This window comes from Palaemon carinicauda, chromosome 27 (assembly GCF_036898095.1).
Source record: "Palaemon carinicauda isolate YSFRI2023 chromosome 27, ASM3689809v2, whole genome shotgun sequence".
In the NCBI taxonomy this organism is placed as follows: domain Eukaryota; kingdom Metazoa; phylum Arthropoda; class Malacostraca; order Decapoda; family Palaemonidae; genus Palaemon; species Palaemon carinicauda.
The window spans coordinates 58,695,704-58,722,901 of record NC_090751.1 but is presented as its reverse complement, the minus strand read 5'-3'; the positions used below and the strand labels follow the sequence as shown (position 1 = coordinate 58,722,901).

Sequence of the window (27,198 nt, the reverse complement as noted above, 5' to 3'; positions counted from 1 at the left end):
CGTCTTTCAGGGCGAATGCAGCCTCGTCTTTCAGGGCGAATGCAGCCTCGTCTTTCAGGGCGAATGCAGCCTCGTCTTTCAGGGCGAATGCAGCCTCGTCTTTCAGGGCGAATGCAGCCTCGTCTTTCAGGGCGAATGCAGCCTCGTCTTTCAGGGCGAATGCAGCCTCGTCTTTCAGGGCGAATGCAGCCTCGTCTGTCAGGGCGAATGCAGCCTCGTCTGTCAGGGCGAATGCAGCCTCGTCTGTCAGGGCGAATGCAGCCTCGTCTGTCAGGGCGAATGCAGCCTCGTCTGTCAGGGCGAATGCAGCCTCGTCTGTCAGGGCGAATGCAGCCTCGTCTGTCAGGGCGAATGCAGCCTCGTCTGTCAGGGCGAATGCAGCCTCGTCTGTCAGGGCGAATGCTGCCTCGTCTGTCAGGGCGAATGCTGCCTCGTCTCTCAGGGCGAATGCTGCCTCGTCTCTCAGGGCGAATGCTGCCTCGTCTCTCAGGGCGAATGCTGCCTCGTCTCTCAGGGCGAATGCTGCCTCGTCTCTCAGGGCGAATGCTGCCTCGTCTCTCAGGGCGAATGCTGCCTCGTCTCTCAGGGCGAATGCTGCCTCGTCTCTCAGGGCGAATGCTGCCTCGTCTCTCAGGGCGAATGCTGCCTCGTCTCTCAGGGCGAATGCTGCCTCGTCTTTCAGGACGAATGCAGCCTCGACTGCTGCCTCGTCTTTCAGGGCTAATGCTGCCTCGTCTTTCAGGGCTAATGCTGCCTCGTCTTTCAGGGCGAATGCTGCCTCGTCTTTCAGGACGAATGCAGCCTCGTCTTTCATGGCGAATGCTGCCTCGTCTTTCAGGGCGAATGCTGCCTCGTCTTTCAGGGCGAATGCAGCCTCGTCTTTCAGGGCGAATGCTGCCTCGTCTTTCAGGGCGAATGCTGCCTCGTCTTTCAGGGCGAATGCAGCCTCGTCTTTCAGGACGAATGCAGCCTCGTCTGCTGCCTCGTCTTTCAGGGCTAATGCTGCCTCGTCTTTCAGGGCTAATGCTGCCTCGTCTTTCAGGACGAATGCAGCCTCGTCTTTCATGGCGAATGCAGCCTCGTCTTTCAGGGCGAATGCAGCCTCGTCTTTCAGGGCGAATGCTGCCTCGTCTTTCAGGGCGAATGCTGCCTCGTCTTTCAGGGCGAATGCTGCCTCGTCTTTCAGGGCGAATGCTGCCTCGTCTTTCAGGGCGAATGCTGCCTCGTCTTTCAGGGCGAATGCTGCCTCGTCTTTCAGGGCGAATGCTGCCTCGTCTTTCAGGGCGAATGCAGCCTCGTCTTTCAGGGCGAATGCAGCCTCGTCTTTCAGGGCGAATGCAGCCTCGTCTTTCAGGGCGAATGCAGCCTCGTCTTTCAGGGCAAATGCAGCCTCGTCTTTCAGGGCGAATGCAGCCTCGACTGCTGCCTTTTCTTTCAGGGCGAATGCTTTCAGGGCGAATGCTGCCTCGTCTTTCGGGGCGAATGCAGCCTCGTCTTTCGGGGCGAATGCAGCCTCGTCTTTCGGGGAGAGGGCAGCCTCGTCTTTCGGGGAGAGGGCAGCCTCGTCTTTCGGGGAGAGGGCAGCCTCGTCTTTCGGGGAGAGGGCAGCCTCGTCTTTCGGGGAGAGGGCAGCCTCGTCTTTCGGGGAGAGGGCAGCCTCGTCTTTCGGGGAGAGGGCAGCCTCGTCTTTCGGGGAGAGGGCAGCCTCGTCCCTCGGGGAGAGGGCAGCCTCGTCCCTCGGGGAGAGGGCAGCCTCGTCCCTCGGGGAGAGGGCAGCCTCGTCCCTCGGGGAGAGGGCAGCCTCGTCCCTCGGGACGTGGGCAGTCTCGTCCCTCGGGATGATAGGACGATCGCCGCCTTGTCCTTTCAGGGCGACGCCACGTCATATAAGATCTTTGTCAAGGATGACTTTAGTGATCACTTTTCTCCTGTTGAATTATTTGAGGTTAACAGAAGGAGAAGATCCTAAGTTCTGTTTCTCCATGTTCCTCACCCTCTGAGTTTTCACGTGGTCATTAATGGAGCTTTAAGAATATATTAATTTTTTTTTCTCAAAACAGAAACCTTTGATGCCAGCTTCCTTATCTGACAGGCCAGGATAGCAAGGGTGGAGGTCTAGCCACGTTTACTGTAGGTCGAAGACCTTGTGGCGGCCCCACAGAGATTTTTTACGGCCCCCTTGGTGGTTTGCTGAGTCTCTTAAAATACAGGCAATGAGGCTGGATAATTTTGAAATCAGAGGTCATAATTAAGGTTCGTTTTTCTCCTTTTTTCTTTCTCTCTTCTCCCTCAAGAGTTGGTCAAGACAGGTTTTGGTGTCTTAATCAGCAAGAAATTTTCTGCATGCTTTTTCTCTAACCGAACTATCGACAGTAGGAGCCAGACTTTGCTACTTCTGGCGAGACTGGGAGAGGAGAGGAGCAGACCTTTGGTCCGTGTTTTTACTAAGGATGGATGCGAAATCTTTTTCCTAGTGAATCCTCCTTTGTTAGTTACTTGGATAAGACTTTTCTGCCTAACCGACTTTGCAACTTCAATGTCTCTCTTTTGGGAAAGGGAGTCTTTTGTCCGGTCCTGGACGTAAATGCTCTTTACGCCTTCGTTCAGAAGTCTAAGTTCTCCGTGGAGACATCAAAATCTTTGGAGAAGAGGGGAGCAGACCTTTGGTCAGTACTTCTTCTGAAGGAGGATTACTTTTTCCTTTTATAGGGAAACCTCCTTTAGTTTTTTAGCACAACGATTCTCTCTCCCAGTTCTAGAGAGGAGTCTAAGTGGCAGGCTATACAATCAAACTTTATCTGAGGTTTGTTTACAAGGAAGAACGGGTGTAGAATGGGTCGGTTTCGGGCCGTTTTGGTCTCAGCTCCGCCCCTCTTATGTTCAAGTAACTTTTGCTTAATGTAGCAGAATACTGCACTCTAGAGAATCAGAGCGTCCCTGTATCTGGATTTTTTTATAACGTTTAGGCTATCAAATAATTAGGTCTTCCTGTCAACAAGAAGTCTCTTCTGACACCAGGACGCTCAGCACCATGTCTTTTAGAACGTTCAGCACCACGTCTTTTAGAACGTTCAGCACCACGTCTTTTAGAACGTTCAGCACCACGTCTTTTAGAACGTTCAGCATCTCGCTCTGTTAACCTCTTGGCTCCACGTCTTACAGGACTTTTGGCACCACGTCTTACAGGACTATCGGCGCCACGTCTTACAGGACAATCGGCGCCTTGTCTTTCAGGACGCTCGACGTCGAAGTTCTAGCATGAGGCATGGGTTTGAACGTGAGAATCTAGGACTTCGTGATGACACTAGTTGAATCGTGTGTCGAGATCTAGGACGCCTTCGTTTTGATCTCTTGGATCTAGAAAGGAGGTTTGTTCTAGGGCAAGAAACATCGGGGCAAACATGCTCAGCAGGAAGAGACTTGTTTTTTCCCTCAGGATGGTCTCTCAACCCGCAAGTCTGTCAGTCTCTGGATGTTGTGGGGCAGACCTGTAACAGACCTTTTTGCCTTCAACTGGATGAAGAGGATCCCCTACTGCTGCTCCCTAGTCCCGGACGAGGAAGCTGTAGCAGTGGACTCCTTCTTGATGGATTGGACGGGGGTGGACATGTTTGCGTTGCCCCCGTTCGAGATTATCAATCTGGTCTTCAGGAAATTCGCTCTCCTCGATTCGGGGCGAATGATCCCAGCGGCTCCATTCTGGCCTGCTAGGGAATGGTTTTTGGAAGTGATGGGCATGTTGATGGACTTCCCAAGAAGACTTCGGCAAGTCTAGATCTTCTCAAACAGCCCCACTTCGAGAGGTATCATCTAACCCCCCTTGCTCTCAACTGACTTCCTTCAGACTGACTAGAAGCTTGTCAGATCTCGAGGCTTTTCGGCACTAGCGACGAATCTATCGCCAGAGCAAGGAGGATCTCTTCACAAAGAGTCTACCAATCTAGGTGGGAGACCTTTAGAGCTTGGTGCAGGCGGCACAAGTTTTCTTCATCCACTACCTCTCTGAGCCAGATTGCAGACTTCTTCGTGTACCTCAGACAGGATGCTAAGCTGGCTGTATCTACCATCAATGGATACAGCAGTATGCTCTCGGCCGTCTTTAGGCATAGAGGCCTAGAGTTATCCCAAATTAAGATTTCCAGGACCTCATTGGGTCTTTTCAGACGACGTAATAGGTACTCTTAAACCTGGATGTGGTGTTTAAGTTTCTGTGCTCCAAGAAATTTGAACCTATCTCGCTAGCCTCTCTTCGAGTGGTAGCGGAGAAAATCCTCTTCCTTATGACTCTAGCGAATGCCTAAAGGTCAGCGAAGTCCAGGCGATTGGTAAGAGGGTGAGCTTCAATTAGGATAGGGCAGTTTGTGCCTTAAGGTTCATCTTTCTCGTTAAGAGCGAGAACCCTTCGTAACCCTGTCCTACGACGTTTGATGTCATTAACCTCACGAACCTAGTGGGTCGAGAGAAGGAAAGACTCCTCTGCCCAGTTAGGTCCCTCAAAACCCCTGGCTAAGAATGCTTTGTCCTTTTTCCTGAGGGAGTAAATAAGGGAAGCCCCCCTCTTATGTGAAGAGGAACACTTCGCCCTGTTGAAATTACGAGCTCACAAAGTGAGAGCCATTGCTACCTCTCTGGCATATCAGGAATATGTTAGTTAGGCTATTCATGGATGCAATTTTCTGTAGGAGCAACTGTCTTTGCTTCTCATTAACTTAGAGAGGTGAGAGTAGACTTTGGCAAGTGCTATTCCTTGGGCCCATACATAGCTGCGTTTTTTGTATTAGGCAAAGGAGTTAATAACCCCACTCAACCTTGGTTTACAGCTAGCGCGGGTTGTGATGCCCAAATTGATTTAGGGCATCAGAAACTGCTCAAATATTCACCAGCTAAAAATCCAGTTTGTATGGCAAGAACGGGTTAAATGACTAATTGGCAACTTTCCTTCATTCCCCCTCACTCTCAAACCAGTTAGAAAATCTCCCTCAGTTGCTGCGACGCATTCGTTTTTTTGGCCATTAACTCTAGTAGTTTTGGATGAAAATGTCTAGGCCTCGAATTGATCATGATGACATTGTCAGGGTGATTGAGTGTCACCGATTAGGCATGAAAACCAAGGATATAGCTAATCAAACCGGTGTAAATGAGAGGCAAGTTAGAAGGTTGGTTGCACGCTTCTTGGTAGGAGATGGTACCCTCCCGTTTCCCCGACATGGAGGGGGGGCAAGGAAGAAGACTTCGCCTCGTATCATTCGGCTTCTGAAGAGAAATGTTGAAATGAACCCCCGTGTTACTGCCAAACAATTGAAGGAACAAAATTGTAAAGTTCTTGCTGACATATCGGTGCGAACGATACAAAATTGTTTGTCGGGGGAATTGAAGTACAAGAAGGGCCCTGCTCGTAAGAAACCTTTCCTCACTAAACGCCACAGAGAAAATAGACTAAGATTTTGTAAGCAGCTTAGCCAATGGCCTGAGGAGGAACTCAGAAAAATCCTCTTCACAGATGAATCGACCTTTTACGTTTCTAATGCGACTGGCAAAAACTTTTGGCGTCGACCGGGATCTGATCCCTTGGACCCCAAATTCCTCACTCCTACCACTAAATTTCCTGCCTATTTGATGGTTTGGGGGGGTGTGGGATATGGTGGGGTTACTGAGCTTGTGTTTCTACCCCCCAAGCAGACTGTGAACAAGGAGAGGCATCTCGAACTGCTTCGTTTGCATCTTGAGGATTCGTTTCACCGAACCGATACATCAATCTTTCAGCAGGATGGGGCCCCTGCTCATACAGCTAAGGTTGTTACCCGTTATTTCAGGGAAAATAACGTTAGTTTTCTTGAAAAATGGCCTGGTAACTCCCCTGATATGTCTCCAATCGAGAACTTGTGGGCAATTCTCAAGGCTCGTATCCGGAATGAAGACACTTCCACTCTTGCTAAGCTAGAGGCAGCGCTACGGGCCGCTTGGGATAAAATTTCGAAGGAGCTGTGCGAGAACCTCATCAACTCCTTCCCCAAATGCCTTGCAGACGTCATCCAAAGGAAGGGTGGCCATTGCAAATATTAATTGAATGAATGATGAGTAATTACAAATAAATTCATAAATCCAAGTTGTGTTTTTTTATTTTTCTTGAATTTTTCTATCTGCCTTTCATTTTTTATCTCATTTTTTGCTCAACAGGACATCACAACCTGCGCTAGCTGTATATGCATGTATGAGGGTTTGTGTTTTTATGATAGTCTGAGGACTTCGTCTTGTGGTGCGGTTCCCTAAGTCTAGATAGATAGTTTATGTCTATGTTGCAGGGTTAGGTGGTTAGTTTTAGTAAGGTTGCAGTTTTTATTATATGGGGCGAAGGTAGTTTCTGAAGTCTAGTCAAGTTGTTGGTCTTATCCCTTTGACAGACTCGATTGAGTTTTTTGCAGCATTGCAGGCTTACTCCTGGATAAACACTCCTAAGGGAAAGCCACTCTAGAGGCTGTACATTGGAAATCAGCTACCTTAGCAGGCAAGGAATCAAGGTGTTTTTATCTCCTACAACTCTTTTGTTGTTTCCCCTACAATGTTCACTGTCTGTTTCCCTCCTCCAAATGTGTGAATCAGCTATATAATGTATATATGTAACTGCCAGGTAAGTACTATTCATAAAAATGGAGTTTTTATGATAAAACAAAATTTTATGAATACTTACCTTGCAGTTATATATATATTCAAAGGCCCACCCACCTCCCCTCAGGAGACAGGTCGGGCATAGATGAACTGAAGTCTTGGACACGGGAATGATTCCTTGGACCACCCTGTGACGGGTGTTACCACCTACCTCCCAACCACCACAAGGCGGTTGCCTCGTTTTGAAAAATTCTGCCGATTTAGAGATATCAGCTATATATATATAACTGCCAGGTAAGTATTCATAAAACTTTGTTTTATCATAAAAACTCCATGTTGAATCAGTAGAACTTCCAAAGTTCAGTTACAGAAAATGTTTTTATGTTGAACAGGCTGACTTAAGTCTTTTTATAGTTTATATATGACGTATCCGTTTTGACGTTGTTACTGTTTGTAGATTGATTTATTGTTAATTTGTTCTCATCATTTATTTATTTCCTTATTTCCTTTCTCACTGGGCTATTTTTCCCTATTGGAGCCCTTGGGCTTATAACATCTTGCTTTTCCAACTATGGTTGTAGCTTGGCTAGTAATAATAATAATATTGTGTTCTTGTTAAAATTGAAGCCTGTGATAAAAGGAAAAGTGCATTTACTATGATGAAGACTTTTTTTTAATTTTTAACAGTATTATGCTGGAATCACACTAGTCATTTCTTGTTTGAGGTTTTCATCAACTTCCAACTGATGGTAGCTAGCAAAAGTGTTGTAGTGTCACACTGCTGGCAATATAAAAGCCTGGTGTGATTCCAGCTCAAGAAACTAGTCAAAGTATCTGTTGCAAAATTCATGTTAAAACATGGAATAGGTTATCTTCTTGCCTTGTGATTTGCATAATGTAGGGGCCCTGTTTAAAAGTTTTGCAGTCATAACACATGCTTGCTTTCATAATTTTCATGGAAATACTAAGTCACCCTTCTCCCCTTTTTATCAAAGCTTGTCTCCTTCATAAGTAATGTATTTTAAAACTCCAGCTTTACCTTAAACTTTATCTCCCCTCCCCTTTACCTACTGACTGACATTTTGTGGAGGTTGTTTCTTTGAGTCAGATTCAGGTATTTCAATCAATACCTTAACTCATCTAAAATATTTCACAAATGGTTTCTGCATGTAGTAGTCTAACTTCTTTTATTTAATTCCTAATTTTGACATCCCATTCTACAATACAATATTATGAGTCCGTAGTTGTAATTTGACTATCATTTGTTCTTATACTTAGATAAACCTTTTATCTTTTAACCCTCTGGTGATTCCAGCCATGACAAAATGACTGTCAGGCTCATAAATTTTGATCACCGACCAATCTTCTGATATCTTGTGATAACCTACTTATGGGGACATTTTGTAGCATAACTAACAAAGGAATAAATATAGAAAAAACTTAAAATCATATTCAGAAGCTATATAAACTTTCTATATAGCACTTCTAGTCACATGAACGGATGGCGCCAAAATGTGTCGCTGGATCCTCAGAGGATTAGAACAGGAAATGTCTTCACCGGATCTTGAACGGCTGTTGAATTAGTTAATGAATCGGTCAACGACAGGTGGTGAACATGGACTTTCCTGTCAAAGACTTCACTTTTCTTTTCGGCTGCAATGAGTATGGATGTACTATTACGTCCTATCCAAATGCTGTTTGAATTGCATCTCTTAAATTTTCTCATTAATTTTGGAAGTGAAGCAGGAATATCATAAATGCGTGAGGAAAGGGTAGATGCTGCAATTGGTGTATGGCAAGACCAACTTTAGGTTCTGACTCTTCTTATAGGGGGTATGATTGTTTGTAATTATCCCCATGTGCCAAGTGCAGATCTTGACTTCCCATTCATTGGCAGGCTTATTCTTTGAGGAGGAAAAGGTAGGCAATGTCTTCTGTCATCATCCTTGGCAATGCCCAAGATGATGCCGAAGACACTGCATAGCACTTTACTCTCCTTATCAAGTTCTCTGGTCACAGAAGCTAATAGGTATAGTCCCCTAGTTTGGACTCTGGGGAGTATGCTTCAGGAGCAAGGAGAATTTGGATCTGCATTGGCATGTTTTCACACCAGTATGAGCTGAAAGCTACACTGTAGCCATGCAAACTGCCACTGACCAGTTTTAAGTCGACCCTTTATGTCATTTTTTGGGGAGCTAGTAGCTAAGGCTACTTTGGCATGGGTGTCCCCAGTACCAGTAATACTAGTTGCGACCCCAGTGAGACGTGGTGATCCCAGTGCTGGTCACTTGTGGTGCTTCCCACAGTGCTCCCTAAACCTAAGAAAAGCTCCCACCCCCTGTGGTAGTGCCACTGCCAAAGCTAGTGAATGGGTACAACTATGTTTCAGTGTTAGTGAAAACTTTACGTATTACCCCTGTGTGTATTACCCATGTGTGTCTGCGCCGATCACCCCTTTGCCCATCACCACTATTCCTGGTGCCCCCGTATTCTCGCCCTGTGGCTCCCGTTATCCCTGTAACAGTAACCCCAGCCCCTGTGTCTGTTATGAGTGCCAGTGATAGTGCCTACTGATTCCCCTGTGACAGTGACTTCAGTGCTGTGGTTCCTGTCGGAGCAACACCTGCGGTTTTTTTGGGAGGTGCATCGTTGTCAATGGTTGCTCTGACCTCTTAACTTTACTGGTTGCAGTGTGAATTTATTAAGAGGAGGAAGCGAGTTAATTCCTCCCCTCTTCCTTTTCCAGCTTTTCCTCTTCTGATTCTGACACTTATTCCTAACAAGAAGAGGAAGAATCCTAAGAAGACCATAAAGACTAGTCATAAGAAGTCCCGTAGAACTCTTAATGCCACCACCTCCTTTAGGGGAAGATGACAGCTTCAGGCTAGTTTGGAGCTAGGGCCTGGGTAGCTGGTTTGACTACCCTAATAGCCAGGCTGTCCAGAAATGCACAACCTCGTGCAGGTCCATGCACTCTTTCCATTTGAAGGAACATTGGCATCCTTCGTTACCTTTTCTATCTGGACATGGAGTGCTGCTGCCTTCTCTTAGGAGAATGCTTTGGTATCCCAAATTGAGAAGATGGCATCTCCTCGTTGTATGCTTGCATGCAGCCAACAGCCATGGGTCAGTGGGTGAGGGGTTGCTGTCCTGTGCTCATGTGCCTACGGCTCACTCATTCTCTCTCCTGTAAGCAAATAGCAACTAAGGGAAGGGTACATAGTACCTCTTCTGTATCTGGTTTGATTGGTACCAGATATCTTCCTCTCATTAATGGCCCTCTTAATGAGAGAATGCCTTGATGAAGTCATTGAGCTTCAGCACGGCATTTCATTCCCGTGCTGAATCTTGGTGACGGGCAAGAGGGCTCTCGAACTTCGGGAAATTGCTCCCCCAGTTCGAATCTAAATTTCTCTCTTTCATCTTTTTCTTCTGCTTAATATTACTTCGACCTTCTCCTAATTTTATCAAATTTCCTTTCTTTCATCTTGCTGTCCTATCTCTATGATTATTATTTTTCTTAGTTATATATATATATATATGTAGATGTATGCATATATATATATTTATTTATTTTATTTGTTCATTTATTTTTTTATCTATTTTTTTTCTATTTTATTTAAATGGCGTGGATATTTCCACATTCGTTATTACTGCCTGCTTAGATGAATGGGAGAAGGGATCACGGTTGGGAGGTATTCGCATTCAAAGCTATATATGAGAGTATTGGATGATCTCAGCCATCCCAAAGATGGTTTGGACCTTTTTGGCGGAACTACTCTCAAGGTTTGGGTCATCGGAATCCAGGGGGATCCAATCCTTGAGGTGGGACTCTTGGCTTTTGGCCGGAAGCCCATCATTACAGATATGGGGAGGATGATTCCATATTACTTTGGTCTCAGTCCTAACAGGCGGGTTTAGCTTACACCTGTGCCTCTATATCTGTTTTGATGCTATCCTTCGGGTAGGGTATGGAGTGGACCATCGGGGAAATATACTCTCATTGTGCCGATAGTGGCGAATGCAAATTTCCTTTCCAACGTATGATACTTTCTTATAATTCTCAAGCAGGTACCCCAACAAAACAACAAAAAACCTGAAAATCCCTCCCTTAAATATGGACCCTTCAAATACTGACTCCCCATCCCCTGGATTTGCTGACTCCCCCCCGGCACTGTTGACGACTTCTGCTACTGAAATTAAGGAAAACTCTGTTGACGACCTTCGAACTAAAAAGGACCACTCTACTGATGTTAAAAAATCTAGCAATTTGGGTAACACAGGGAAACTACGATTCCTTCATGTTTCCCAAATCCCATTAGAGACAAATTATGATGATATATATAGAGCATTTGAGTGCTATGGATTGATAAAGGAAATACGGATGCGACTTGGAGATGAAAAATGGGACTCTTGGATATCTTTTGAAAGTCATGATGAAGCGTTTAATGCCATAAGTAATATTAGTAGTATCAAAATTAACGAATTGAACATCATGGGAGCTCTTTGTGATAAGGTCCCAAAGGAATTGGATGTGTACAAACCTGCTGATTGGTTTGAAAAAGATAGAAATGTACCCATGCCTTCACAGAGAAAACCCAAACCACCTATGTGGCTCTTAGCTGAACCTAAAGGGATAATAGGGAATTATTTTAAGATATGTAAGTTTATCCAAAAAAAAGTAGGAACCATAGCACCTGGAGATATATCTCGTTTTGGGAAGAACAGTTATCTCATCCATGCCAAATCTTCGACTCAGTCTGCAATACTGTCTAACTTACAGACAGGCAGTGATGAAATTACATTGGAAATTAAACCTCATCTAAATTTTAGTTATGGAAGGGGAGTGGTCTTTAATAAGGACCTATACGAATTTACAGAGGAGGAGATACTTTCTATGTGTCCATTAAATGTATGGAAAGTGCATAAGGTTCCTGGAACTTCAATGATTATACTTACTTTCCAGGATGCTGATGTACCTTTCCATATTTTTATTGAAAATGAAAGGATTAAAGTTCGACCTTTCAAACAAAAGCCCCTGCAATGTTTTAATTGTTTTAAATTTGGACACCCATCCAAAGTTTGCAAAAATGGAAAAATGTGTGGTATTTGCTCCAAAACTTATCATGGAGAATGTACACTTGAGGCCAGGTGTTCAAATTGCAATTTGAATCATAAATCAACTGATAGGATATGCGAACTGTATAAGTTGGAGGAAGCTGCCCTAAACAAATCAAGTTTAGAACACATAAGTGTGGGACATGCAAAAAGAATGTTGAATAAATCAACCAGCTATGCAAAGGCCTTAAAATCAAAGGTAAATTTACCACAGGAGACAGCAACCCCACCTAGCACTGCCAGTAATTCTAAGAAAAGAAATACAACCTCTGATGATAAAGTACTGCATGACAAAGTAATCGTATTGCCTTCTGAGGCTTTGCCACAGCGTATTAAAAATGGGTCATTGCCCATTTCTGTACAGCCTTCGTCCCCCATTACTAACATTAGTACTAACCTCTCCCAGGCCATGTCCTTGCCTGATTTGATGGAGATGCCACCTGACACTAAGTTACCAGGTGCACCTGTATTGGGGAAGGTGCAAAAACCTGGTAGCTCAAAACCTACTAATCGGAAAAGAGAGAGACCTCCATCTCTCTCACCCCCTTCCATAAGAAATATCAAAATTACGACGTCAAATAAATATGATGATTTGTCTGTTGATATTTCTGATCTGGAAGTCAATTTAAATAAATCGGAAATTCAAGTGGAGGTCCACCAACCTCCTCAACAATCGGATCAAAAAGACAAAAAGAAAATCATAAATTCTAAACCCAATCTATCAAGACCTTCTTTAATAAAACCACCTAAAAATAGTGTTAGATCAAAAACTGCTAATGGGAAGACTCCATCCAAGGGGTCTACCAAATTATAAACCATAGTTTTTTCCTCCATTTTGCAATGGAATTGTCAGGGTTTAAGGGCCAAATATGAAGAACTTAAGCTCCTTATTCATGAGCATTCCCCCATAATTATTTGTCTACAGGAGAGCAAACTTGATCATAATACCCCATGTCCTCGCGAATACATTAGTTATAGGACACCATATGATCACCAAGTGGGGAGCTATGGCGGAAGTCTCATATACGTTCGTCGAGATGTTCCCCAAGTTTCTCTGTCTATTCGTACACCTCTGCAGGCAGTGGTTGTACAGATTGACATAGGGCGAAAATATACAATTTGTTCTCTGTACTTGCCTCCAAATGATAACATTTTGTATGACAACTTAGTGGAGGTGATTCAACAACTCCCTCAACCTTTTCTTTTACTTGGAGATTTGAATGGTAGACATCCTTTGTGGGGTGATGTTTTAGCAAACACGAGGGGAAATATCATATCATCAATTGTGGAAAATGAAGATGTGGGACTCCTTAATACAGGAGAGCCCACACACTTTCATGTCCAGACAGGTACCTTGTCATGTATTGACCTAGCAATCGTAAGCTCTAATTGCCTAATAGACTTCGATTGGAGAACATTAGATGATTGGCATACTAGTGATCACGCACCAATCATTATAAACACCAACAATGGTCCACCTTTACAGGGATCGCCACGATGGAATCTTGACAAGGCGGACTGGGGTAAATTTCGTGAGCTAAGCGAAATTGAGGGGGATGCAGGACAAGTTGAAAATATCGATGATGCCATAGACTTACTGAATGGAACTCTCCATACAGCAGGAGTCAATTCAATTCCAAAAACAACAGGGTTATTCAAACGACGACCAGTCCCGTGGTGGTCTTCAGAACTAACTGCCCTGCACAGAGCCACAAGAAGATCTTTAACACGATTGCGTAGACGCAGAACTGATGAGAATTTAATTATGTACAAGAAATGTAGAGCACAGTTCCGTCGTGCCATGAAAGAAGCAAGGCGCCAGTCATGGATGTCTTTTGTTTCCTCCATTAACAGTAGAACACCACCATCTTCTGTGTGGAGGAAAGTAAAAAAGATAGCTGGCAAATTCACCCCCAACCCACCACCAGTGTTGAAGGTGAATGGCCAGTATGTAACTGAAGCAAAGGAAGTTAGCAATGCCCTGGCTAATCATTTTTCAAATGTATCCAGCAAGTGTGAAGGAGCCCCTGGTCACCAGTATAGGAGCGCTGAAGAAAAGAAAATTTTAAATTTTGCAACAAGAAGGGAAGAGTCGTATAATTCTCCTTTCACTGAAAGATAATTTGATTCCGCACTTGCTCATTGCAACAATACAGCCCCTGGACCCGATGGAATTCCATATGCAATGATTAAACATGTACATTTTAATACAAAGCTATTTATTTTAAGTATTATTAATAGAATATGGCATGATCATAGTTACCCAAGTGTTTGGGAACTAGCCATTATTTTAGCCTTTTTAAAACCCGGTAAAGACAAGTTTTTAGCAGCAAACTATCGTCCTATTGCATTGACATCTTGTTTATGTAAAATCATGGAGAAGATGGTCAATGCAAGGCTGATATGGTACCTTGAAAAGAAAGGTATTTTATCACCGATTCAATGTGGATTCCGAAAAATGCACTCAACGACTGATGTGTTGATACGACTAGAGTCTTCTATTTGTGAAGCCTTTGCTTCCAAACAGCACCATGTTACAGTATTTTTTGACCTTGAAAAGGCATATGATACCACATGGAGATATGGTATACTTAAAACCATTCATGAATTGGGATTGAGAGGAGAGCTGCCACTATTTATTCAGGCATTTCTTTCACGTAGAGTTTTTCAAGTGAGAGTTGGGGAAACACTATCTGAGAGTAAGTGCCAGGAAGAAGGAGTTCCTCAGGGTAGTGTGCTGAGTGTAACCCTTTTTGCACTAGCAATTAATGGGATATCCAAAGCCATTCTCCAGGATGTTCTCTCAACATTATTTGTGGATGATCTCTCAATATCATTTGCTGGCACTAGAATGGCAATGGTTGAGAGAAAAATCCAACACTCTATTGATAAAATTATCCAGTGGGCTGACATGAATGGATTTAAGTTCTCGACAAGTAAAACTACCGTTGTCCATTTTTGTCGTATCCGGGGAGTACATCCAGACCCGGATATATACATTAAAGGTCAACGGATACCATGTGCAAGAGAAGCTAAATTTTTAGGTTTGATATTTGATTGTAGGCTGACATGGGTTTCTCACTTAAAAGCATTAAAAGCTAAATGTGTTCAAGCTCTGAATATCTTAAAAGTATTGTCCCATACATCGTGGGGGGCAGACCGCAATACTATTTTAAAATTATACAAGGCCTTGATTTTTTCCAAAATTAGTTATGGTTGTGAGGTATATTCTTCAGCCACCCCAAGCCGGTTAAAAATATTAGACTCGATACATCATGCAGGTATTAGATTGTCTACTGGAGCTTTTAAAACCTCGCCTATCCCAAGTCTCCTTGTTGATGCTGGAGAGTTACCTCTAGACCTATACCGAATGTCTTCCATTCTTCGGTATTGGTTTAGATTGCAAAGACTCCCTAACTCTCTCGCCTTTCAGACTGCAAGCCTTGTAAGACACGCATCATACTTTGAGTTGCACCCAAAATCTCCTCAACCTTATGGCTTTCGGGTGAAACGATTATTAAATAGTCTGGATTTAATTAGAAATAAGGTACTTCCATTCAAGGTATCACCAACGCCTCCATGGAAGTTACCAGAGATATCTTTTTGTAAATATTTTATTGGAGATAAGAAGAATATGTCAGACCTAGAAGCCAGGTCTCTTTTTAATGAACATGTTAGAGAACATAGAGGATCAACTTTTATCTATACTGATGGCTCCAAATCTGATGCTGGCGTTGGATTTGGAGTACATAGTAATGGTTTTAATTGTAGAGGTGCACTTCCTCTGACCGCTTCCATATTTACTGCCGAACTGTATGGCATATTAACCGCTATTGAGAAAATAGCGTTGGAGAAGGAGGGTAATTTTACAATTTTTAGTGATGCAAGGAGTGTCCTTCAAGCTATGGAAGTTTTTAATTCTAATAACCCTTTAGTTTTAAAGATTTTAGAATGGCTTTTCATAATTGGACGGAGAGGTATAACAGTTCAATTTTGTTGGGTTCCAGCACATGTAGGTGTGTCTGGGAATGAGAAGGCAGATTCACTGGCTAAGGAGGCTGCATCAGAGTTGCTGCCAAGAAGGTATCCCATTCCCTGTGATGATTTCTTACCTGACATCAAGAAATTGGTTTGCAATAAATGGCAACAGCAATGGGATAGTCAAGATGGCAATAAAATGCGAGAGATAACAAATGACATATCTCCTTGGAGGTATAATATGATGCCCCGAAAATGGGAGACGTCTCTTTGTCGTCTCCGTATTGGTCACACTCGGTTTACACACGAGTTTTTGCTGAAGGGCCAACACCAACCATATTGTGACGACTGTGTAGTACCTCTAACAGTAAGGCATTTGTTGACCGAATGCCCCAATTATAACAACTTGCGGAATAGATATTTGTTTGAGGCTCGAGGTGAGGGTGGCAGGTTCATCCTTGCCAAGATTCTTGGAAATGATGTGTCCTACCATGCAAGTGGCATTTTTAGATTTATTTCAGAAGCAGGTTTTCTGAAAAATATTTAACTTTTATTACATTCAACTTTTATGATTTTAATTGAATACTCTTTTATTTTTTATTTTATTTTATCTTTTATTTTTGTATACATAAATTAAATGTTACTGGCGTCAATGACCTCAGATGTCAGGATGCCTGAAAACTTTGAATCAATCAATCAATCAATCTCATTAATGGCAACCTACGGTCCATCATCAGTCTCCAATTACAGTGCGGATTCTGTTCTTGGGTAAGCACATTCATATTTTGTGGGGTCTCATGAGCAGCCTGCTGAACCCTCAACCCCTGCGAGCGATGAGAGTACTCTGGATTCTCTTGCGCTGAAGGTTTTGGACCTTGGACTGGTACTGACATGAGCAAAGAACCCTGAGTCAAATTGTTCCTTCGTGAGTGTGGGGACCATGACACCAGCTTCAGAAAAACCATGGTCCTTGATCAGCACTTTGGCGTTGGATCGAGCTGTGGATCTTGGAATGCTCTCACTTCTAGTTGGTCCAACAAGATCTTGTCTCCCAGACTCTCAAGGCAGCGAATGTTCTACATGCCAGTGTTTTCTGCCTCATCACCTCTTCAGGCTGACCCATTAAGTTATCAGATTGACAGGTGGTCTCCCCTTTAAGAGAGACTGATCGGAAAGCATGCCCCTTTCAGCAACTGAGTTGGCAGCTATGGAATCTTTTGCTATGGCCTTCCTCCAAGCAATCTCGGGGCTCGACCAATGGTCATGCTCTCTTGACTTATTTTGCAAGGAAGAAGGGATTATCAACACCTAACATTTTGGAAAAGTTCAGGAGATTTGTACTGTCTGGTGGAAAGGCAGTGACCTTTCTGGCACACCAGTCAGCAAGAACAGTGGACCAACTGTTTTGAGGAAGAGGGATGCCCTGGTGTCCTAATTTTCAAAACAAGATTGTCCAGAAGTAGAATCGATGCTGCAGAATTCATCTATGCAGGAGTCCACTTCATTCTTGCTGAAGAGTCATCTATAGGTGGTGATGGAGAAGTGGAGGACTGCCTTGTAGGACTCCTTCATGTACTGCCAAGTCCCTTTCAAGGGGGTCTATTGCCATGCCTATGGGATAGAGGTGAGTGGAAAGATCGCGTCAACCTTCTCTAGACCTTGATTAGGACCACACACACTGCTACTTTCACTCTGAAGGATCCTGTGCATGACAAGTTAAGGAAAGGAGTCAGGGGAGTACATTGGGATGCTGATGTTGGGCTCCTTCTCTACAGTACTGCTTCTGCGAGTAGGTGGATGACTGTTATGCCATTGGGCAACCTGGTAGAGACATGGTGCCAAGCCTTGGGTAGTGAGTGTTGTTTGGGATAGGTACTTCTGCAGTTCTGAAATCATCCTCCAATATCATAAAAAACTATTACGTTATTGGCAGAAATGAGAGGGATGTTGGAGAAGAATGCACTAGTTCTTTCAAGATGAACCTTCAAGTTTCTAGTCAACTCTCCCTGATGAAGGATGGAAATGGTACGATTTGTACCGAGTTCCATCAGAGAAGTAGAGAAGGAACTTTGTGCTTTCAGTGGATCTGAAGAATATATACTTTCAGATACTATACTCATTTATCAGTCTTGTCAGAAATACCTCTGCTGCTGCTTCTTCTTCAGTTGAGTTGTGTAGTTCAAAGCCCTGTGCACTGCTTCCCGGGAATTCACGTGAATGTTTGCACTGGTGGCAGCTTGGGCCCACTCACATGGGATACCTCTTTTGATGTATTTCGAAGGTTGGTTAATCCTAGCCGCCTCAGGAGTTAGTTACTGCAGGATTGAGATAGTTTTCTTGTAATTTGAGGATATTGATAAATTATTGCTATTTGAGGATCCTGATAAATTAAGGGAAGTCAAATCTCACCCATGGGCATGTTAATAGACATGGCAGCAGTGAGAGTTTCCATCAGATTATCATGTCAATGAGCTTAGAGGGGTAATGAAACCTTTTCTGTCCAAGGCAGTACTTCCAGCTCAACGTTAGCAATCTTTTCAGCCACCTTTCCTTATTAGAGAAACTTATTCCTCTTGGAAGCCTTCACCAGAGATCTCTTCAGTGGTGTTTGAAGGATCACTGGTTGGCTTTCAGTGATCCCGTGCCCCATATTGTTCCAGTGGGACAGGAGCTTTGGGTTAACCTTACCTCATGGCTGGACAAAGAAAACCTAACCCTGGGAGTTCCATTTAACTCCCCACCTCTGGTGGCCTATTGGAAATAGCCTTGCCTGGTAATCTGCCTGACTGGGGTTCGAGACCTGTTCAAGTTTGATACTTTCTTGTAGTGTTTGCAGCCTTACCATCCTTGTGAGTTAAGGAGGGGGCTTTAGGGGGAGCCTATAGGTGTACCTGCTGAGTCATCAGCAGCCATTGCCTTGGCTATTCCTAGTCCTAGCTTGAGTGGACAGGTAAATTTAGCTTGGGCACTGATCATGTGTATGTATGATCAGTCTGTAATAGATTGTCCTGTTAGCTAGGGCATTTTTAGCTGCCTTTAAACCTCTGGACATGCAACTATTCTTGAATGTGTTAAATGAGGGAAGGAGTGCACACCTGAGCAGCCTGGTCATGTCAGGTGTGTGGTCAGTAGAAGCATTCCAGGAATGGTCAGAGCCACAGTGTTGATCCCTCTTTTCAAGACTCCATATTCAAGATCTCCATCCCCTCTCTACGTGAACTGTCGGGTGGTAATCAAGAGGAGATGCTTTTGTGTCCTTTGAGGGCTCTGCAGTGCTATATAAAGAGGATTGACATCTCAGGCCTGAGTGGCAATGGCTGTTCTTTAGCACTGGCAGAACCAAGACAGAGTATTGAAGAACACAGCCTCTTTCTGGTTTCTTTAGGTCATTATTAGAGCATATGCTTTGACCATTGAGGGTATTGAGATACCAGCTCGCACAACAACTCAAAAAATCAAGGCCACTAGTTCCAACATAGTCTTCCGGAGAATCTTGCAGTTGGCCAGGTGGTGAAAGGAGTTTGTAAGCACCTAACAACCTTCACCTTTTATTTAAGGCAGCATACCCACAAGATCTTTGACACTTTTATTCTTGGCCCTGAGATGACTGCTCAAGTAGTGTAGCCAGCCTATCTCCCATATGGGTCAGAACATCTTGACGATGGTTACGTGTCCGTATGAGTTTAGAGGATAGGTAGAATGATGGGCTCCTCTGCTTCTTTCATTCTTCTATCTTGGGGATGAAGTGCATGTACCATTAAATGCCAGATTGGACATTTATGCCTCTTAAGCTACACTTCTGACCACCATTCTTATCTGACTAGAGTTGTTAGTAGTAGTACTTCCAGTCATCCCGTAATGAAGGTGTAATAGATATCAAAATAATTGTACATCATTCAGCAGGTATTTCCTTCCAGGCAGCATCATCCTTTTGGTAGAAAAGGATTCCTTTGTTGACCAATTACCATACTTATGCTGAGTACAGTACAGGCCAGGCCTTATAAATCTACTCATCCCTATGGTAAAGTGGAATCCCATACAGGGCAAGGTAGACTGACATACTCCACAGGAAAAAATAACCAACTAGCTTGGTTCTAGTGGGACTTCCTCCCATCAATAAAGGGGTCTCCCTATTTTAAAGAACAAAAGGTTTGCATATGTGCAGAAACCAATAGAAAATTCTGAAAGTAATTTATATTTTTCCTATATTTACAAACAAGAATCCTTTAAAATTTAGTTTCCCATCTCAACCACCCCTCTCAGTCCTAAGCCGAAGGTCAAAACTGAATTCTTTGATAGGAAAGTGTCTGGAGTTACTCACGTGCGCTCACTACCTATTGTTAACTAACTCGTTAATACATTCAATGGCCATTACAGCTCTGCTGAAGACATTCCGTATTTTGTATCGCTACTAAAAATACATCTTACTTGCTACTAAAAATACATCTTTCTTTTAGAATTTGTTACTTTAGGCTCTATGGTACTATTGATGATGACAATAATTATACTTGCGCAGTACATAAAAATTTAATCTATGCAGTTTTCATTTAATCTCCTTAAGTACCAAAGTAAGATTATTTGAAATTGCCAGGGGTGGAGGATTATATTGATATTCCCACATCTGTTATGAGACTTGGATGCTTGAATCAAGGGCTTCTGTACTGTCAAGTAAGACATGTTATATTGACTTTTGCATTATAAGTAGCATTACTATTTTTTTAGTTTATTTCATATGACATACTGTGATATATCATTACTTAAGTGGTTTATTTTTAGGTTGCAATATTGCTGATCTTTGAGGAAAGATCGACTGAAAAAGAAATAGCTGTGTTGACTACCCATCTGAAGGCACGTCAGGGTGCTTTGTTATCAAGTCTTCGAAATGAACAAGGAAAGGATCTTTTGGGATTTTTAGAACAGCACTGCAGTTCACATCCAACTATTGTTTGTGGAGATTTTAATGCAGACCCCAGTGAGCCGGTTTACGCTACCATGATGGACGAATCTACAGGTTTAGATTCAGCCTACACAGTCCTTAATGGAGGAGAAGAACCTCCCTACTCTACTTGGAAAATCAGGGAATCTGGAGAACATTGCCATAACATTGATTATATCTTCTACACACCACGTAACTTATGTGTCGAGGGAGGTTTTGATGCTCCCACTGAAGAAGACCTAGGACCATGTCGTGCTCCAAGTTTTGCCTACCCATCAGATCATTTCTCGCTCATTTGTGATTTCTCTCTTCAACCTGAGAGGCATGTTGTCCTCGAAAGAGATAACAATAGTACTGTTTCGGATGGTGAAAGCAATCTTCCAGGAGTTTTAGAGAATCATGAAAGCAATACAGGTATTTGTAACTCAAAGCAATTGTCATGATCTTTCTACTTTTTAAGTACATTACAGTACAGTAGATTATTACTGTATTATATATAACAGAAATTACAGGTCTTTAATAGCATATATTGCATTCATGATTCTGTCTTTATTTACAGACTTGTAGTTGTATATTTTATTTATAGGTAAATTATTTTATTACCATACTTCCTGAGAGCTAGCGAGGAAATGTATTTTTTTTTTATTTTTTTTTTGTGAATAAAGAAAAGTGCTAGTTGTTCGTCGTATATGAACAAATAGTTCAGTTCTCTGTTCAGGGCATTATAGTTTTAGTAACCCAGTATAATTTTACCTTGGTGATATGGGACACTTAAGAAAGAATATAAGTGATATATTGAAAGTACAATGGAACAATATTAATGAAAAGAAATAAGAAGTGAAAAATTAATGACACAAGTGGGTGATAAGTTTTAGAACCATGTAAGTCATTTCTGGTATACATACATTACCATTACTGTGTTGTTCCCTGCTGAATGATTCCTTGAAGGAATGATAATGTAAAATATTGTTTTAATCTTTGACTAAAATGATAACTGCATCAAGTTTTTAAGTTTAGGAAAAAGGTAAGGTGGTGTATGTTGCGTTATGGATCTGGAGAAAGCGTATGATAGAGTTGACAAGGAAGTGATGTGGAATGTGATGAGGTTATATGGAATTGGTGGAAGGTTGTTGCAAGCAGTAAAAAGTTTCTACAAAGTTAGTAAAGCGTGTGTTAGGATAGGAAATGAAGTGAGCGATTGGTTTTCAGTGAGAGTGGGGCTGAGACAGGGAGGTGTGATGTCACCATGGTTGTTTAACTTGTATGTGGATGGAGTGGTGAGAGAGGTGAATGCTCAAGTGCTTGGACGAGGATTGAAACTGATAGACGAGAATGATCATGAATGGGAGGTAAATCAGTTGCTGTTTACGGATGATACTGTACTGGTTGCAGACTCTGAAGAGAAGCTTGGCCGATTAGTGACAGAATTTGGAAGGGTATGTGAGAGAAGGAAGTTGAGAGTTAATGTCGGTAAGAGTAAGGTTATGAGATGTACGAGAAGGGAAGGTGGTGCGAGATTGAATGTCATGTTGAATGGAGAGTTCTCGAGGAAGTAGATCAGTCTAAGTACTTAGGGTCTGTTGTTGCAGCAAATGGTGGAGTGGAAGCTGATGTACGTCAGAGAGTGAATGAAGGATACAAAGTGTTGGGGGCAGTGAAGGGAGTGGTAAAGAATAGAGGGTAAGGCATGAATGTAAAGAGAGTTCTGTATGAGAAAGTGATTGTACCAACTGTGATGTATGGATCGGAGTTGTGGGGAATGAAAGTGACGGAGAGAAAGAAATTGAATGTGTTTGAGATGAAGTATCTAAGGAGTATGGCTGGTGTATCTCGAATAGATAGAGTTAGGAACGAAGTGGTGAGGGTGAGAACGGATGTAAGAAATGATTTAAGCTAGAGTGAATATGAATGTGTTGAGGTGGTTTGGCCATATTGAGAGGATGAAAAATGGCCGACTTCTAAAGAAGGTGATGAATGTGAGAGTTGATGGGAGAAGTACAAGAGGAAGGCCAAGGTTTGGGTGGATGGATGGAGTGAAGAAAGCTTTGCGTGATAGGAGGATAGATGCGAGAGAGGTAAGAGAGCGTGCTAGAAATAGGTATGAATAGCAAGCGATGTGACGCAGTTCCGGTAGGCCCTGCTACTTCCTCCATTCACCTTGGATAGCGGGGGAGTGTGGGCTGTAGCACCCTAGCGGTACTGGCCAAACTCGGTTGAGTCCCTCGTCAGGCTGGGAGGAGCGTAGAGAGGAAAGATTCGCGTTTTTCATTTGTTTGATGTTGGCTACCCCCCAAAATTGGGGGAAGTGCCTTGGTATATATATGGATAGATATTTTTTGTAAATTTTTATGAACATTTGTAAAGATTACTACCATAGCCTATTGGTTTTAATGACTGGAGCTATATATTATAGTGACAATTATTACACAATATTAATCAATTGGAAGGTTTCATGAATTATGTAGAATTCCATTTCCATTTGTCAATTTATTTGCTCATTCATAGCTTTTTGTTGTATTTGCTATGAAAATTATTGTTGAAGAGATGAATACATAATACCTTTGATGTACTGTACTATTAGAAGTCAAGTGTGTAATTTTGGCAATTAACTAAGATCAATAATTAGTCATTCTAATCCAAGGATATTCTATATATACAGTATGAGTACAATATATAATAAATGATTTATAGTGCTAAGTAGTTTTCACACTTACCAGTACCGGTATATGCAATACTTTCAGTCAGGAGCTCCATATGACTGTGTAAACTCATGACCATAACGTCCAAATTTTTATAATACTGTACTGTGATTAAGATGTACTTTAATGTTCACACGTTCATTGGGAATTTAGCAGGTCCAATGTCATACTTCACTGTATATATGTACACTAAAACTTCACTGCGGATAGCATCCTAGATTCTTTAATGTGTCTGTTTTGTATACCTCATTGTGTTAGTAACTGATAAGAATGTAGAATTAGTATGTCAAGAGTGGCATTTACTTTCTCTGTAGCATTGAGTGAAATAGTAAATTATATTAAGCTCTACACTATATAGCAAAGAACTTTTTCAAAATTTATTTATAATTTCATTGGAACTTTTTTGGAAAGAAATTACTTTCATTTCAGAACATCCTTGTTTCATTTATTAGTGGGTAGTCTTCATGTACCAGGAGAATTGAAATGGTTTGTAGTGCACCATTTTGTGGAATATGTGCACACCCCAGTGTAAATTATTATACTCTGCTTTAAATTTCCTACCGACTAATGTGTACTTGGAATAAAGAGAGATTTTTTTCTTACAGATGTATTTTTATTCTTTCAATAGAATTATATATATTCTTTAAAACCTCCATTTGCTGGTCATATATCACTTGATGAATGTTTTTGTAAGGTTTGTTAGATCGTTAATACTACCAGTATTATTGTGTGATATTTATTTGATCCAAGGAGTACTAAATAGAGGTTAAACCATGCACAGCACAACATGAATATAAAATACATATTCTAATTTTTTAAATTCAGATGTTTTTAAACTACAGTACTGTACATCCATCATACAGTAATTCATGGATTTGGGTGCATTGTGTTAGTAAATGCAAGTAAATTCTTATTTTTGGCACATGCAGATAATGTAGAATGAACTAGGGAGAGTGATTGCTAGATAGCATATTTTGAACATAAAGTAAGGGGCAAGTGCCTTCCTGATTAGTATTCTTACAATAAATTTAAAAAATTTGTTCAGCCAAATACTTGTGTGCTCTTTTTATATCATTTTTTATCTTGATCAGTTTTAGATTCAGTTGAGTGTAATTTTTGTATGTTAATATGTATGAGTTACAAATTTTTTACTCTAATCATCATGATCATCTCCTCCTCCTCCTACGACTATCGATGCATAGAGTAAGTTATTGCTTTGTACATAACCAATTGCAAAGGGTAAGAGCAAATTGCAGAATTTATAATTTTTAATTGTGATAATAAACAAGAGAGGTATTACAGGAGAAAAATCAAGGAGGCAGTTTGCTTTTGTCTGTATCAAATTCTCTTCCTTCACACTGAAAAAAACTATTATCTTAATAAATCCTCATGAAGTTTGTTGCTGTTTCTCTTTCAGGAGGGACAATTTGACTACAGTACCTATTTTAAAGATAAATTTTGAGATTTCTCTACAGGATATGATATTCTTCCTAATGTTCCTCATACTCTGGTGCAGCTATCTCCTTTGTGTTAGTGACCTAGCTAATCTTTTCTTGGTATAATTTGTCTAGAACCACTGTACATTGCTGCATACTGTATATAGTTCTGCTCACCAGGATTTTAATCTTGAAGGTATTATTTCCTTGCTTAAGGGGAGTTTTTGACCTTTTGACTAAGAAATTAGAATCACGAAACTATTTTTTTATTTGCTTCAGTCATTCTAAAATGAGATTTCCCTCTGTCCTGCTTCTTGATAGTTTTAAATTTTTTTCTTTTACATTTCTGTAATATAATCAGTTCTCACTTAATAATACTTAGTTTTACGGCAGTAGTGTCTGCAGTAGAGTTAGTTGCTAAAATTAGTGAGAATATGATTAACACTAGAAACAATTTAATAGCTTTTCCCAATTATTTACTTGAAAATAATTTTGTTCAATAAACTAGGTATAAATGTTGACGATTCCTTCTCAAGTAGACATCGTGGGAAAGGAAGATACTGTACAGTACAACTGTACTCTTGACATGATCAAGTGTACCTATTCCTGTAAGTGATTATATTTATTATTATATCTTTGAACCCATAATTTCCCATATATTTCAAGCTGTGTGGAAGAATGAATCATATAACAAAATGAAATACTTTAAACCCATCACTGGATTGTGGTACTCTTCTTTACAAAGAAAATGTCACATTGAGGAAATCTGTCTCTTGAATTGGTCACACTTGTTTGACCCATGGGCTTATGATGAATGACCTGTATGACTCATTGAGAGGATACAGAACAACTGACAATTCAGCATACTTCATGATTGTTTGATATAAAACCAATAATAAATATAGAGTACTGTACCATGAAAATGCTTCTAAGGTAATTTTGTGAAAATATTCAATATTTTCAGTTAATTCAATAGTTATGTTTTCAAGTTGTAATTTATCATGTAAGATGGGCATTATTATTATCAAGAAAAATGCTTCTACTCAGCTCTGTAAGAGTAGAATTTTTGTCCCAGTGATCAAGTTATACAGGTACTAATGAGTAATAATAAAAATACAGTACTCTGGTTACCATGATTGGATTAAGAAGTCTCTGAATGCTAGAATTTCTTTTTCCTGCTGAGACTGCAAAAGAAAAAGCATATATAAATCAGTTGTGAATTGAATTACCAGATGCAATTTTAGTGTTCTATTTTACCTCCAATCCTGCTTCCTTACTTATATCTTACTGTCCAATATGTTATTTTTTACTTCAAAGGGATATGCATTTTTTCCAGTTACACCCTGACAATAACTTCACTAATAACAGGTCTTATAGTCAAAATTCTTATAAATTCAAATAAATTTCTGAATATGGCTGTTAAAATGTTAAGAATACCAATTTATTTTTATTGGACATCAACCTATTTTGTTTCTATATTCTAAAAGTAGCTATTAGATAACAGTATCAATTACTGAACAGAACGGTATTCTGTATCACAAAGGAAGTATCATCTGTTTGAAAAGTAATGTAAAGGTACATTTAAGACATGTTCTGTAATAAAACTTTCTTGATGTTTGGAATGGAAGAAAAGACCCCTGAATTAATTACTGTTTACGTGGAGGATAGTTGGCATAGATTTTGAAAATTTTATATTTACTGTGTATTGTCCAGTAAAACTGCATACTGTATTTTGAATGTGGATTAGGTATTTAGTGGATTTTCTAAGTCTCATACCTATTATTCCAGAGCTACCCTTGTTTAGGGAAAGCTTTTCTTGAAAATGTATCAAGTGATACTGTATTACATTTGAGAATAGTGTACCTGTACAATAGTTCTTAGGAATTTGCACTACATGTACTACTTAGAAAATAAAGTACATGCCACTCGCTTTTTGTCATCCCTCTTCTTTTTCTGAGGTCAAAGACTTCTCAAGTTTTTTTTTATTACTATGCTAGTGGCTGCTGTTCATAAAAATACTGTTTTTGCAAAAAAAAAAAAAAAAAAAAAAAAAAAAAAAAAAAAAAAAAAAAAAAAAATTAATGGTGGCCACTGTCATTTTGTACTCAGTGTTGCAATATTCGTTAATAAATGCTTTGTGTGGCAAAGGATACAGTATATATGTAAGTTTTCAGAACAATGGTTAATGACAAAGAATGTGTTGGTTGGTTGTTATTTCTTCATAAACATTTTGTTTGGAATGTACTCATTAAAACTAGATTTCACTTACAACTGAACTAATATATATTTATTTTTGTTAGTTAAAATTGAAAGGACAGCATAAGTCTGCAAAATAATGTTTCATAAAATAAGTTAACCAGACAGTAAAGCTAGATAATTTAGACTCTTCCTAAGGATTTGTTATATAATGAATGGTGAAAATCGT

At 41.0% G+C, this 27,198-nt stretch overlaps 1 protein-coding gene across 4 annotated transcripts in view; it reads left to right on the top strand.

Annotated features, from left to right (window-relative positions):
- Positions 1–23,941, top strand: part of LOC137620733 (nocturnin-like) — a 198,213-nt gene extending 174,272 nt beyond the window's left edge. For all 4 annotated transcript variants that reach the window (XM_068351100.1, XM_068351101.1, XM_068351102.1 and 1 more), the window contains one exon: positions 20,479–23,941. In XM_068351100.1, coding sequence (XP_068207201.1) covers positions 20,479–21,081 — 603 coding nt within the window. In that variant the 3' untranslated portion in view covers positions 21,082–23,941. The remainder of the gene's footprint in view (positions 1–20,478) is intronic.
- The last annotated feature ends 3,257 nt before the right edge of the window (positions 23,942–27,198 follow it).